The sequence below is a fragment of the Ursus americanus genome, chromosome 6 (assembly GCF_024610735.1).
Source record: "Ursus americanus isolate L20-20 chromosome 6, mUrsAme1.1.p, whole genome shotgun sequence".
Classification (NCBI taxonomy): Eukaryota; Metazoa; Chordata; class Mammalia; order Carnivora; family Ursidae; genus Ursus; species Ursus americanus.
Window position 1 is genome coordinate 23,500,926 of NC_142132.1, and position 12,137 is coordinate 23,513,062.

Here is a 12,137-nt window from a genome sequence, read left to right on the forward strand (position 1 = left end):
TGGGCAGCTAACAACTACTTGGTTAGCTAATGGCCCAAGGTGAGGCCAAGAGCAGTCTCCACTATAATACCTGTCTGGTAAATGCAGCCATGATTGATTTGGAGGGAATTATGAGCATGATCAAAGTTTCAAGAACACTTCCTCCTTCATGCACATAACCCACAGGACAAATCGGTTCCTTGCTGTTGTATTTTTTGCTACTAAGATACACTGGTCTTTGCACTTTTCAGGCAGGTCCACTATTGGTGGAGTTAGGAATATGGGTGGGGAAAGTGGTTGGGGTAGAGGAAAGTAAGTTTTTTCTCTTTGTCTTCGTTTTTAAATGCAGCAGAAGTGTCAGGCAGAAAGTTAGTAGGTGGTATTTAGTAATTACTGTAACAAGGCATATTCATCATGTGCCAAGCAGGGTGGTTAAGTGGCATTTTGTATACTGTGCAGGAAAATGTTAACATAGACCTGAAATTGCCATCCTTAGAAAGTCTCGCGTGCAAGATTAACCCTTGCTAGCTCCTGGAAACTTGGCTCTGAGAGTGTTTCCAATCAACACTAACTGATAAGAGTGGTTCTCTATGCCTAGACTTTTTATGCCAACAACATGTTTTATTCTGAATATGTATTTTCCTTAGGATGTCTGGAATTCTGGCATATGCTAGGCAGATGATGTCCACTTGACCGGTCCCCAGTAAAAACCATGGGTACCCTATGACCCAGCAATTGCACTACTAGGTATTTACCCCAAAGATACAAATGTAGTGAAAAGAAGAGACACATGCACCCCAATGTTCACACCAGCAATGTCCACAACAGCCAAACTGTGGAAGGAGCCAAGATGTCTTTCAACAGATGAATGGATAAAGAAGCTGTGGTTCTTATATACAATGGAATATTACTCAGCCATCAGAAAGGATGAATATCTATCATTTACATTGACATGATTGAACTGGAGGGTATTATGCTAAGTGAAATAAGTCAATCAGTGAAACACAGTTATCATATGGTTTCACTCATATGTGGAATATAAGGAATAGTGCAGAGGACCATAGGGGAAGGGAGGAAAAACTGAGTGGAAAGAAATCAGAGAGGGAGACAAACCAAATGAGACTCTTAACTCTGGGACACAAACTGAGGATTGTGGAAGGGGAGGTGGGTGGGGGGATGGGGTAACTGGGTGATGGGCATTAAAGAGGGCATATGTGGTAATGAGCCCTAGGTGTTATACTCAACTGATGAATCACTGAACATTATATCAAAAACTCATAATGTACTATAACTTGGCTAATGAATTTAAATAAAAAAATAATTAAAAAACAAAACAAAACATGGGTACTGAGTTTCTAAGGAGTTTCTCTGGTAAATAGCCTTCTCATATGTTGCTAGAATTCCCTGCTGGACGAATTACACATGTCTTGTGTGATACCAAAGGGGGTGGACTCTTTGGAAGTCACAACTGATTTCCTCCAGACTTTGCCCCATGGCCCTTTTCCCTTTGCTGATCTTGCTATTTCCCCCGTAATAAATCACAGTCTGAATATGATTATATGTTGAGTCATATGAGCCCTTTTAGTGAATCAACAAACATGAGGGGGTGATCTTGGAGACCCTGAACCATACACATAATCCATTCTGATTCTCATAGCTTCCCTATAACCTAAGTATTCAAGATGAGGAATCAGAAGTTTGCAATGAGTACAAAAGTTGACCAATATTAGATGTTTAACAAAGGGTTATGATCAGATTTCAAACAGAGGTTCCTTTCCTCCAAACCCTGGCTTATGAATACCTTGCACAGCACCTGCCTGGGTGTTTGACCTGGTGCTTCTGGCACAGAATGAGTGGAGCTGGTAGAGTGTGGCCCATTTCTAGCAGCACCTTCCCTCCCCCACCAGAATGTGAAATCTGCCAGGCCCAAGCCATATCTGTATTGTGGCTTCCCCAGGTCCTTGCAGAATGCCTTGTATATGGGGAAGCCACAATATATATATTATATATATTAAGAACTCAACAGATATGTGTTGAATAAATTAGTAAATAATTGGATGTTTTATTAATATGTCCTATTTGCTGTTATTAAGAGCCCTGTGAGGCAAAGTACCAGTTAGAATTAAACCATTTTAAAATTGGAGTTCAGAGGACCCACAGAAGAAATGATTTATCCCATGGCCATGTAGCCTGGCATCTTTAGGGATAGAACTGATCTATAATGTGGGTATCCTCCCGTGCACTTCCCCTCTCACTGTTGGCCCTTGTGCTACTATTAGGATCAAAATGCTAGAAGACTAAGTGGCTTACAGTTTTCCAGAAACCTTTTAAATGTGGGTTGTTTATATAGTAGAGTTTGTCATCACTGAATTGGAGGTACTCCTTGTACTCACTTAGACTCTTTTAAATAAACATTTCCCCGTAAGTAGCATATTGCCCCCAAAACTTCATGGGGTATATAACTACAGAATCCCTTAGGTCCATGAATGTCACTGACAAAGGCCTAGGAAATCCATACCAGACCCATAACCATATGTCTTGACCCAACATTCTAAAATCATACTATTTAAGTTTGAATTTACATGAATTAAGTCCCGGGATAGCAGATACACAACACGTATCCCGGACAAAGTACTTTGGAACTTCAGCTGCTGTTGGGTTCTTGCCGAGCAACAGTCAAGAGCAATGAAATACATTCTAGGACAAAAAAATTGGAGAGTCTTTAGAATTGTTCCTAATAGGAATGAGCATGCAGTAACCTTGTATGTAAGAATTAAGTACTTTTGTGAGTTCAGGACTATATTTAAAAAAATCTAAACGTGTCTCTTCAATCCTTCTTTGCCTCTTCCAACAGAGATTAGAAACTTACTTTGATTTGAGCTGCCTTCACTCACAGCAGCTTGAAAGTGAACTTGTGGCTGTGAACCAGATGAGTTTCTTCTTCCTGATCCTTAGGATTCTCCAAAGCAAAGGGAAGGGACTTTGACCTGAATGCATATCTGCACGTGTACACGTCCATCAGAATATAGTGGAACTGAAAAGAAGGGGCCAGTTGGGAATGTTATCCCAACTTTCAAAATAATCTACTTCAGTATCAGAAAACTGAAACATGGATGAGCACACATCTTAGTCTTTCAATTTGGGTCATTATTTGGGGTAGTAGTCATACCAAATCTAGTCTCAGCTCTGCATCTCAGAACTCTGTGGACAGTGGGAGTTGTCAGCTAGAAGGAGCATGAGAAAGGAGATGGTTCAGGCTACTTACAAACCACATGCAGGAAGAGGACAGCTGTGTCCGAGCCCAGGCTGTTCTCCGCATAGGCCGTCACCTGGAAGATCCCTGCGCTCTTGTACACGTGCTTGATGCCATCCTCAATGGGGCTGAAGTTAGCGTAGGATACCGCGATTCCATCCCCAAAGTCAAGTTGGATGTTTGTCCTTTGGAGATCACCCTGAATGGCGGAGGGAGGGGCAGAACAGCAGTCAGCCAGGGCTCATTTACATGGTCCGGAACTGACTCCTATTGGATGCTTGGTCCTGTGCCCTCAGCATCACCCTCTTGGGGACCCAGAGCCTCTACCAGGGGGATGAAGCACCCTCCACACAACATCAGACTCCTATCTGATATCCACTGGGCACTATGGGCAGGCACTATGGACCTGTTCTCCCCGCATGTCCAAGCTTGAGGCAGCCTGAGCTGGTTGAACGAGTGCTAGGGGATAGCATAAAGCCCCTAGGAGCTCTGGAGTGGGAAGGCCAAGGCATTCCCTGGCTCCCTCACACATTTCATTGAATTATTCCTCTCCTGTGTCAAAATCATAACAATAGCAATAGTAATAACAGCTAACATTTATAAAGTTTCTTTCGGTTCCAAGTAATTAATCTCCTTACAACTTTATAATGCAGAAAGCATTACTTTCCCCATTTTACAAATGGGGACAAAAAGAAATTAATTAAGTAGACCTAAGTCTCACAGCCAGTAGTGAAAGAGACAAGTTTTGAACCCAGACAGTCTGGTTTCAACATTGATGCTCTCAACCACACTGCTATAATTATAATTGTTCCTATGTTTTGAGACTTATTATTATGTTCTAAGTATTATGCTAATCACTTAACACATACTCTATACAACACTTTTAAAATAACTCTGTGAGGTAGGATGACTACTGCCAGTCTAGACATGAATCCTGCCTACCAGTCAAAATTACATCTATGCTTGGTTGACCTTAGATTGCCCTAAACCTGCCTAAGCCCCACTTCCCCGAAGCCTTTTTCAACCATCCCAGCTCACAGATATCTCTGCCTGTTGGAAGGCCAAGAGCCCCCTGGGTGCTGTCTGGTGGTGTGACAGCATCGGTTCAGGTGTGATGTCATCTTACCATCCCAAGCTGATGCTCAGCTTCTTAAGAGCTGATGTTGAACCCCACCCTTCCTTGTTCTTCCTCCCACTATACTGGGTCAACGACCTGGATACATGCAATTGAACCTGACCACGAAACAAGGATCTTAGGTGAAAAAGAAGAATCGGCTCTATTTACAAAGATGGCTGATAGAATAAAAAAGGGATCTACATCATTTTGGAATTATGAGCCAATCCTTCTGTCCAGAGAACGCGCACTGATCACAGTTTCATGTTCTGCCTCTTCCCCCGTGGCAACCCAGATGTGAGTGAAATATTGATACGTGCTCCCTTGCCCCCCGCACAATGTTGACTACCCTTGAGTTTATGAATATAAATTGAAGTGGAAATGAACTGGAGGCAATTCAAATGGATAAGATCGTGGCTCTTCACATCCATTCAAGAGAAGGTTTTTATAATGCTGGTCCTGGAAACTCCCTAGTGGAAATGTGATAATGACCTCCTCTGAATCTTAAAGTCCTTTAATTCAAGCACCCAGTGTGGGTGACGGCTGAAGAATCTGTCAACCCAGGATAAGGAACCTTCACCGTCCTGTTCAGTATGGGCCAGACTTTAAAGGATTCTGAAGTATTCACATTTGGGAAAAAAAACCTCCTGGCCTGCTTTGGTCTCCTTCCAAGATCTGAAGAGCACAGAGCAATTTGCATACAAATTTAGAGGGCTCTGTAAATCAGGCAAGCTTTCTTGCCCCACCACCTCAGCAAGGAGTGCCTGAAAAGCTCCCTCGTTTGGGAAAGAAATGAAATAGCTCATATAGGGAGCAAGAAGCATATGACAGAGCTATTTCCATCCTGGAATGAATGAATGCAGGCTGATTTTACTGCCCCGATTGCAAAAGATACAAAAAAGTGAAATAATGGAGCAACTAGCTGATGGAAAGAAACTAATGTGACATTCTTTATACAAATAAGTTTAAAAGATGGCAATAATCTTCCCCCACACTCACACTCATACTTTCAAGACCCTCTGAAAGCCTTGTAGGCTTTTTTAATCAGGGGGTGTTTAAGGGTTAGAATGAAGCAAAAGAGGCTCCTGGGAACAACAGAAAAAAATATGAATTCCCTTCTTCTGGAAGCGTTTACAGTATATGGTCTTCTGGTGATAAACATTCCTTCAACAGAGCAGACTCTAAAGGGAGACCTCAAAGAATATATCCAGATCTGCATCTGCCCAGAGACAAGCGGGCCCCCTGCAGCCTGGGTCTGTGGTGTGGGATGAAGGGAAGAGGGTCGCTAAATATCCAAGCCTTCTTTTACCCCCTGTACTTTCTCACCATTGACTCTGGGACTGGGACCTTTGGGGATACATGATCTCTCTCTTCCCTCTCTGGGAACAGTGAGTTATGACCTCAGAGACCCGAGACAACACCTACCTCCTCCATGAGGATGATGAAGGTTGCATTATGCCCCTGCTCTGCCACTAGGCGTCCGTCGGTTGTCACCACGTGGAGGCCTCGAGGGGCTTTTCCGGGACACATCTGGGCCTTGGCCGTGTACTTCTCCCTCAGCCCGTCCGTGCAGTTGTTGGACACAATCCTCCGGTACCTGAGGAGTATTGACAGTTGTCGGTGGTGTGGGGTGAGTGTGTGTGTGTGTGTGTGTGTGTGTGTGTGTGTGTGTGTGTGCGCGCGCATGTGTGCGCATGCTTGAGTTAGAAAAAGAGCGCGAGAAAGCCAGAGTGAGAGATGTTTCACACAGCTGCTCCTAAAAACCGAGTCTCAAAGAAGACAGCCATTTAAGAAGCCAAACAAATGCTGAGGAGCTGCTATCCCCCCATCTGAGGAAGAGCAGCTCTTTAAACATTATTATTGATCCTACCTGGTGAGCCACGGATCAGATCAGTGTCTAAACCAGCCAAGAAAAATCAATGTCTGACTCACATGCAAGACGGAAGGAGGCAGAACCACTGGACTAGTGGAGCAAGGAAACAAGCCCCCTTCTGTGAGAGAGGGACTTGTTCGTATTTCCCTAAGGCCGTCTCCAGTTCCCTCTGTAACAAGCAGCTAGAAGATCAGACTCCTTACTCTGATTCTTCAAGAAGCCTCTTCCTGCCTTCCCTCTACCCTCAGGACATCAATCCATCCTTTCATACCTACTAGTCCTGGCTCTGGAGACACTGGGCTATTTTATAGCACATTTTCTCTCCTTCCTAATATTTCACTTCCCACTCAACACAAATGCCAGATCACAAGCACACGTTTGAAGCTCCTATTCTATCCTGCTGAGGGAAAATTAGCTTAGAGAAGATATCAGCATGGGAAACCTCCCCACAAAGCACTGTGGCCTTTTAGGTTAAGGGCGACTTTGTGCGTAGTGATGCCACGTCATGTCACTTGACCACTGATCTAAGCACGGGAAGCCGAGCCAACAGCTTGTCCACAGCCCTGAGCTGTAGGGTAGACATTATTTCCACTCTCTATAAGGCTGCATATGATCAGCCTTCTGCTAAACCCACATAGTATAAATGCACCACCACCATCATTATATCACATCTTCTTTTACCCTGTATGCCAGGAGTAATTAACCCAACCATCCATGTTGCCTTCTTCTGATGGCCCTTCAATTGAAAGCAGATGAAACAAAATCCTTTATGAATGATATTTATCTTCCACTGTACCTGATATTTTCCCTGGTCCTTTCTCCACTTCCCACGCCCCAAACACTGCTGAACTACCAGCCCTACATCTCCATCCAAGGATCTCAGGAGGATGTTAAGCAAATGTTGTGTGCAGTTACTGCCTCAGACAGAATTACAATATATCCCCTTGTAGATACACATTATTTTTAATTGCCAGCTGAGCTCCTGATGGATCGAGAGGTGTACTGTCCAATATGCTAACCACTCTCTACCTGTGGCTATTGAGCATTTAAAATGTGGTTAGTCTTGCATGTTGAAATGACACTATTTTGGACATATTAGGCTATATAAAATATATTATTAAAATTAAATTTGCCTTTAATTTTTTAAATGTAGCTACTAGAAAATTTTAAATTACATATGTGGCTCATGTTAAAGTTCTTTTGGTCTGCACTAGTCTACATAATCAAGCTTCTGTAATCACCTTATACCTTTTTGCTGACTTTTAGTCATTTACAAGATATTTAATTTTTACTTATGGCAGATATTTTGGTGGATACCATGTTCTAATGCGAACTGGATATCCTCTACTCTTCCTCTTCAATCTCAACTGGCCACCTGGTTGACAACTTGTAATGTAAGCCAACATTTAAGCAACCTAGAGATACGTGTAGACATTTGTAGTAAATCTTTTGAAAAAATACAAACTGTCTTTCCTTTTCATCTCCCTAATTTATTTGGTTGGCCATTTGGTGTTCTGTTTTATCTAAGTTGCTTAAAATTGGGTGTGTCTATACATGTCACATGATCATAGGAGATGTTGTAATGCAATTCTCTTCCAATTCTGTCCAAGGTATGCTCTGGTTTGGAATTTGGCAGCCTAGCTGATCACTTGTCCCCATCATATTTCTCTTCCTCAAACTTCATAGCACTATGTTCTCCGATACCATATCTCTTTAAGTTCATGCTGCTGGATCTGTAGTGTGAATGGCTTCAATCCCTGAATCAGACGCCCACAATAAAATAACATCAAAAGTGCTTAAGCCCCAGTCCAGCTCCAGCAACAGCCCCCTAGAACCAAATATTGAGCTAAAAATTTGTGTTTTTCAGTAGCTCACACCACTCGGCACATCTCTTCCATCACTTTTTTTCCCCCTCTGTAGATATCACTTGGGTAGATAGTACGTACCAGTATTTTATGACCAGAGAAGGTAAAAGTACTGAGATGGTGAGTAACTGGTATGAAATGGCAGGAGATCCATTGGAAGAGTTGAGATGGGAGTCCAAAACACCTTCGTCCTCTGCTACTCAGAGTAGTCCTGGGACCAGCAATGACAACATTGCCTGGGAGCTTCTCAGAAATGAAGAACCTCAGTCCCACCTCAGATCTACCAGATCAGAAGGTGCATTTGAACAAGATCACCAGGTGATTCACAGCAAAATACAATTTGAAAAGTGCTGTCTCAGACCACCAATCTATTTTCCAAATCTCTTCTGGGCCATCGAGGTGGTAAAGGAGAGGGGAAGACGATAAGTCTTTAAGGCAATATTTTTTCAAGCATCTGAGTAATTGTATGTGAGCGGAGAGAGAAACACACAAATCATCTGACAATTAAAGAAAGTGTGGCTTGACCTTCTTATTCCAGGAAGCCCTAGAATGGGACTTTGGAATTTTCGGTTTCAGTTTCCAGCATCAGTCTAGGAGAGCTTCGGTCCATCTGTCCCTGGAGGGCACTGTAATATGTGCATACCACTTGTATTGATTTATTTCCCTCAGGGCCCCCAAAATAAGGTGACATTTCTTTCCAGAAGAGAAGGCCTGACCAAAACAATAGCTATGGTCTGTCAGAGGCAAATGGAAAAAGGTACTGAAATCTAGTAATCAGAAATCTCTTCAGATACTTCCAAAAAAGCTAAAGAACTCCTCAGCTTTCCTCAGAAGCCACTTGTAAACAAACTCTCTATGCTCTAGCTTGCTTCAACAGAAATGCTCCCTTTGATCCCAACCTAGGGAAACAGAAGAACAGTGAGTGGAGTTTCTTCAGGTGTTTTACTTACCCAGTGCTGTTAAGGTAGCTTTGACCGAGGCTGCAGTCCTTTGATGGCGATGCTGGGTTGTACCAGAAAGCTGGGACGCACTGGCTCTCTCCATGTCTCTCATAGCCATAGTCGCTGCCCAGAAAATGAATATTGCACACTGGTATAGAGGCACAAATGAGAAAACACCCCCCCACACACACAAACACAAATCCATCCCTACAGCCTTCCAAAAAGCTGCAATGCATTCTTTCAAATATTCCCAGCCAGAGCAAATATTCATACTTTAAGAATAGAGTTTTAGATTTAGAAATAATCCCAAATCACTGGAAATCCAGTATACAGAAGAAACAATGCATTATCAAATGAAGATTCCAGGTTAAAAAAAGGTAGGTATGTACATCCCGTAGCAGGTGCACTGGCTGGAGGTGGGGGTCGGGGATACTAGAAGCTTAAAAGCATCCTCTGGACCACAGCGGAATTACTGACAGAAATAGGTGACAACCAAGAAGATGATTTTAAAGGTTAAGATTCATTTCTGGGTGAGATTCCAGAGGTGTTATTCCAAAATTAATTTCATAGATTTTATTTTAATTTTTCCTACAAATTCTTTCTCAAACAAATATACACATTTGCATTCACAAAATATAAACAGCCATTCAAATTGTCCCAAATACATATAACACAGGTCCCCTGTTTCCCTACAGCCAACAACACAAAACTGTGGTTCTTTTCCACGTCTTCATGAAAGCCTAGCTATAAGAAAATAAAGAAAGTCGGGTATGATCCCCTTCTCCTTTCCTCCCATTTCAAAATGAAAAAGTAACAGACCAGTGTAGAGAGGAGGGGCCCCATCTAAAATGCGAATGGTGTTTCCTTAGTTCTTGGAGTTTCATAAGGCTCCCAGATGCATAAATGTCAGGGTAGAAAAAGAGCAATAAAGTATTATTGTTCTCGAAACCAACCAGAGGTCAGGGAGGGTGGCTTCACTTGGCAGGGGAATTCACACTTCTAAGTTAAGCATCCCAGGGTTTCCTAAAACCCACACACTGGCAGAACAATCTGGACATTTGAATATTGATCCATTGAGTGTTAATGAAACATAAAACAGCAAGGAAAGTCACTCTCTCCAGACCTACTCCTTCTTTCTTTTTCTGCTCCCATGTTCTTTGAGCCAAGATTTAATTAAAGCCCAATGAAAATGGAGGCAAATTTTGGTCTATGTGTGTGATTAGGGCAGGAATGGAAGGGAGACAGGAATACAAGTTCAATTCCATGTTTATTACTCAATATGTGCACCGTCCTGGGAAAGAAATGCAACAATCCTTGCCCTCAAGAACTTTGAGTCTTTGGGAAGGCGATACAATATGCCTCAAATCCAACCAAAGGACATAGAGCATGAAGCAGAACACTGAACTGGTAGTTAGGAAGCACCAACTGATTGATGAGATGATACAAAATGTCCTCCCAGCATCACCGCACCCTACCACCTCACCATCTTCCTCTACACCAAACCCCCACCTGAACAGTCCAGACCTACTTTTCAACCCTCTTTGTCTCTGCATGTGTTATTCCCTGGGCTTGAAGCACTCTACCTTGTCTGGGTTTGGGAGTTTGCTAAGTATCCTTCTTCAATACCTAGGTCATATGAAGCCTTCCCTGATTCCCCAGACAAAATCTTTGTGACCACAACATGTTGGAAACATTGAAACTACAGAGACCTCTGTTGGTTTTGTTCACCAATATAAGAATTCAGAGCAGTACTTAGGATGTTGGAGGTGCTGAATATTTACTGGGTGAATGAATATTCCAATTATATTCAAAAGTAATCACACTGATTATCCCATTGTATTGGGTCTATCTCCGCAGGGAGATGTGAGCTCAGAGTTGACCTTCCAGTGTGGACCACAGACAGTATCCCAAGTGCTCGATGGATGCCTGAGCTAGAAAGGTGGAACTCAAGACCAGCCTTGATACGGCCATGTGCTTACAAAACTGGAAGAAAAGGAGAAAGGGACATGTCTGTCAAGCAAATCTTTTGCCATGCCTCCTGATCAATGCTTGGAGATCTCACAAGCCTGCAAGTTCACTGCGGACTTGGTGTTGTGACAGCCTGTAACCACTCATGAGAACTAATTTAAAATTTCAGGAATTTTGCAAGCTCATTAACGGCTGTTAAACATAGTCATTATCAAAATGTAAGTTACATCAAATTTTCATTAAATAGATTATATTTGAAAGGTAACAAACACTCAAACACAGATTCCTCATGATTTTGCTGCTTTATTATAATAATATAGATAAAGCATTATGTATTATTATTTTATCTCTGCTCCTGAGGTTATTTACATTTATGTGCCTGTGTGGTAGAAATACTGTATATTGTTGTGCTACTGCACATCTCTTCTCAATTCTGTATTCACTGATATTATGTTGGTAACTCAAAATCGGCCACATTTGGGGATATTTATAGCAATCAGCCAATGTTACTAATGAGGGCTTATTTATTTATTTGTTTCAAGAGAGCCGGTAGTTAAATATTTACCAGCACAGCACTGAATATCTGATTTATCTGTAGACACATTTGGGCTGTGGTGTGTCTGCCCTGCTTCTAGAAAATTCCCCAATTGCTGTATGAGCTAAATCTATTGAATGTTCTGCTAACCCTAAGAAATATTAGTAATCTTTGAAGGTAGGGTACCTCCCTAAACAGCTTTGGAAGGAGAGAAATGTCTTAATGCTCTTTCCTAAATGTAACCATCTTTAGCAGTTCTGTTCAGCTCTGCTACCTGTTAGCGATGCAGTAATTAAAAAAGGTGCATGAGGCATGCCGTTTTGCCCCAAAGAGAAAAGGCACCTCATTAATATTTAATAACATTAACGGAAACATCACTGGCTGCCCCTAAGCTGTGGACTTCTTCATTAACTTCTGCTAAATGTATATTAAAATCTCATACTGCCCAACCTACCCCCCAGCTCTGGAGTTTGCATGATTTCAACAAACAAGCAGTTCCAGCTGCTGCTCCAACTTCCTGGGGGAAAGGTGTTTTTCTGTTGAATTGTGACATTTGGAGAGAATGTGCCAGAAAGTCTGATTTGCCTCAGGGAAGTATGCTGCCACAGC

At 42.3% G+C, this 12,137-nt stretch overlaps 1 protein-coding gene across 5 annotated transcripts in view; it reads right to left on the minus strand.

Moving 5' to 3' along the window:
- Window positions 1-12,137, minus strand: part of SORCS3 (sortilin related VPS10 domain containing receptor 3) — a 692,468-nt gene that overhangs the window by 28,803 nt on the left and 651,528 nt on the right. For all 5 annotated transcript variants that reach the window (XM_087862727.1, XM_087862725.1, XM_087862726.1 and 2 more), the window contains 3 exons: window positions 9,035-9,148; window positions 5,772-5,943; window positions 3,245-3,431 (listed from right to left, as the gene is read on the minus strand). In XM_087862727.1, coding sequence (XP_087718853.1) covers window positions 3,245-3,431; window positions 5,772-5,943; window positions 9,035-9,148 — 473 coding nt within the window. The remainder of the gene's footprint in view (window positions 1-3,244; window positions 3,432-5,771; window positions 5,944-9,034; window positions 9,149-12,137) is intronic.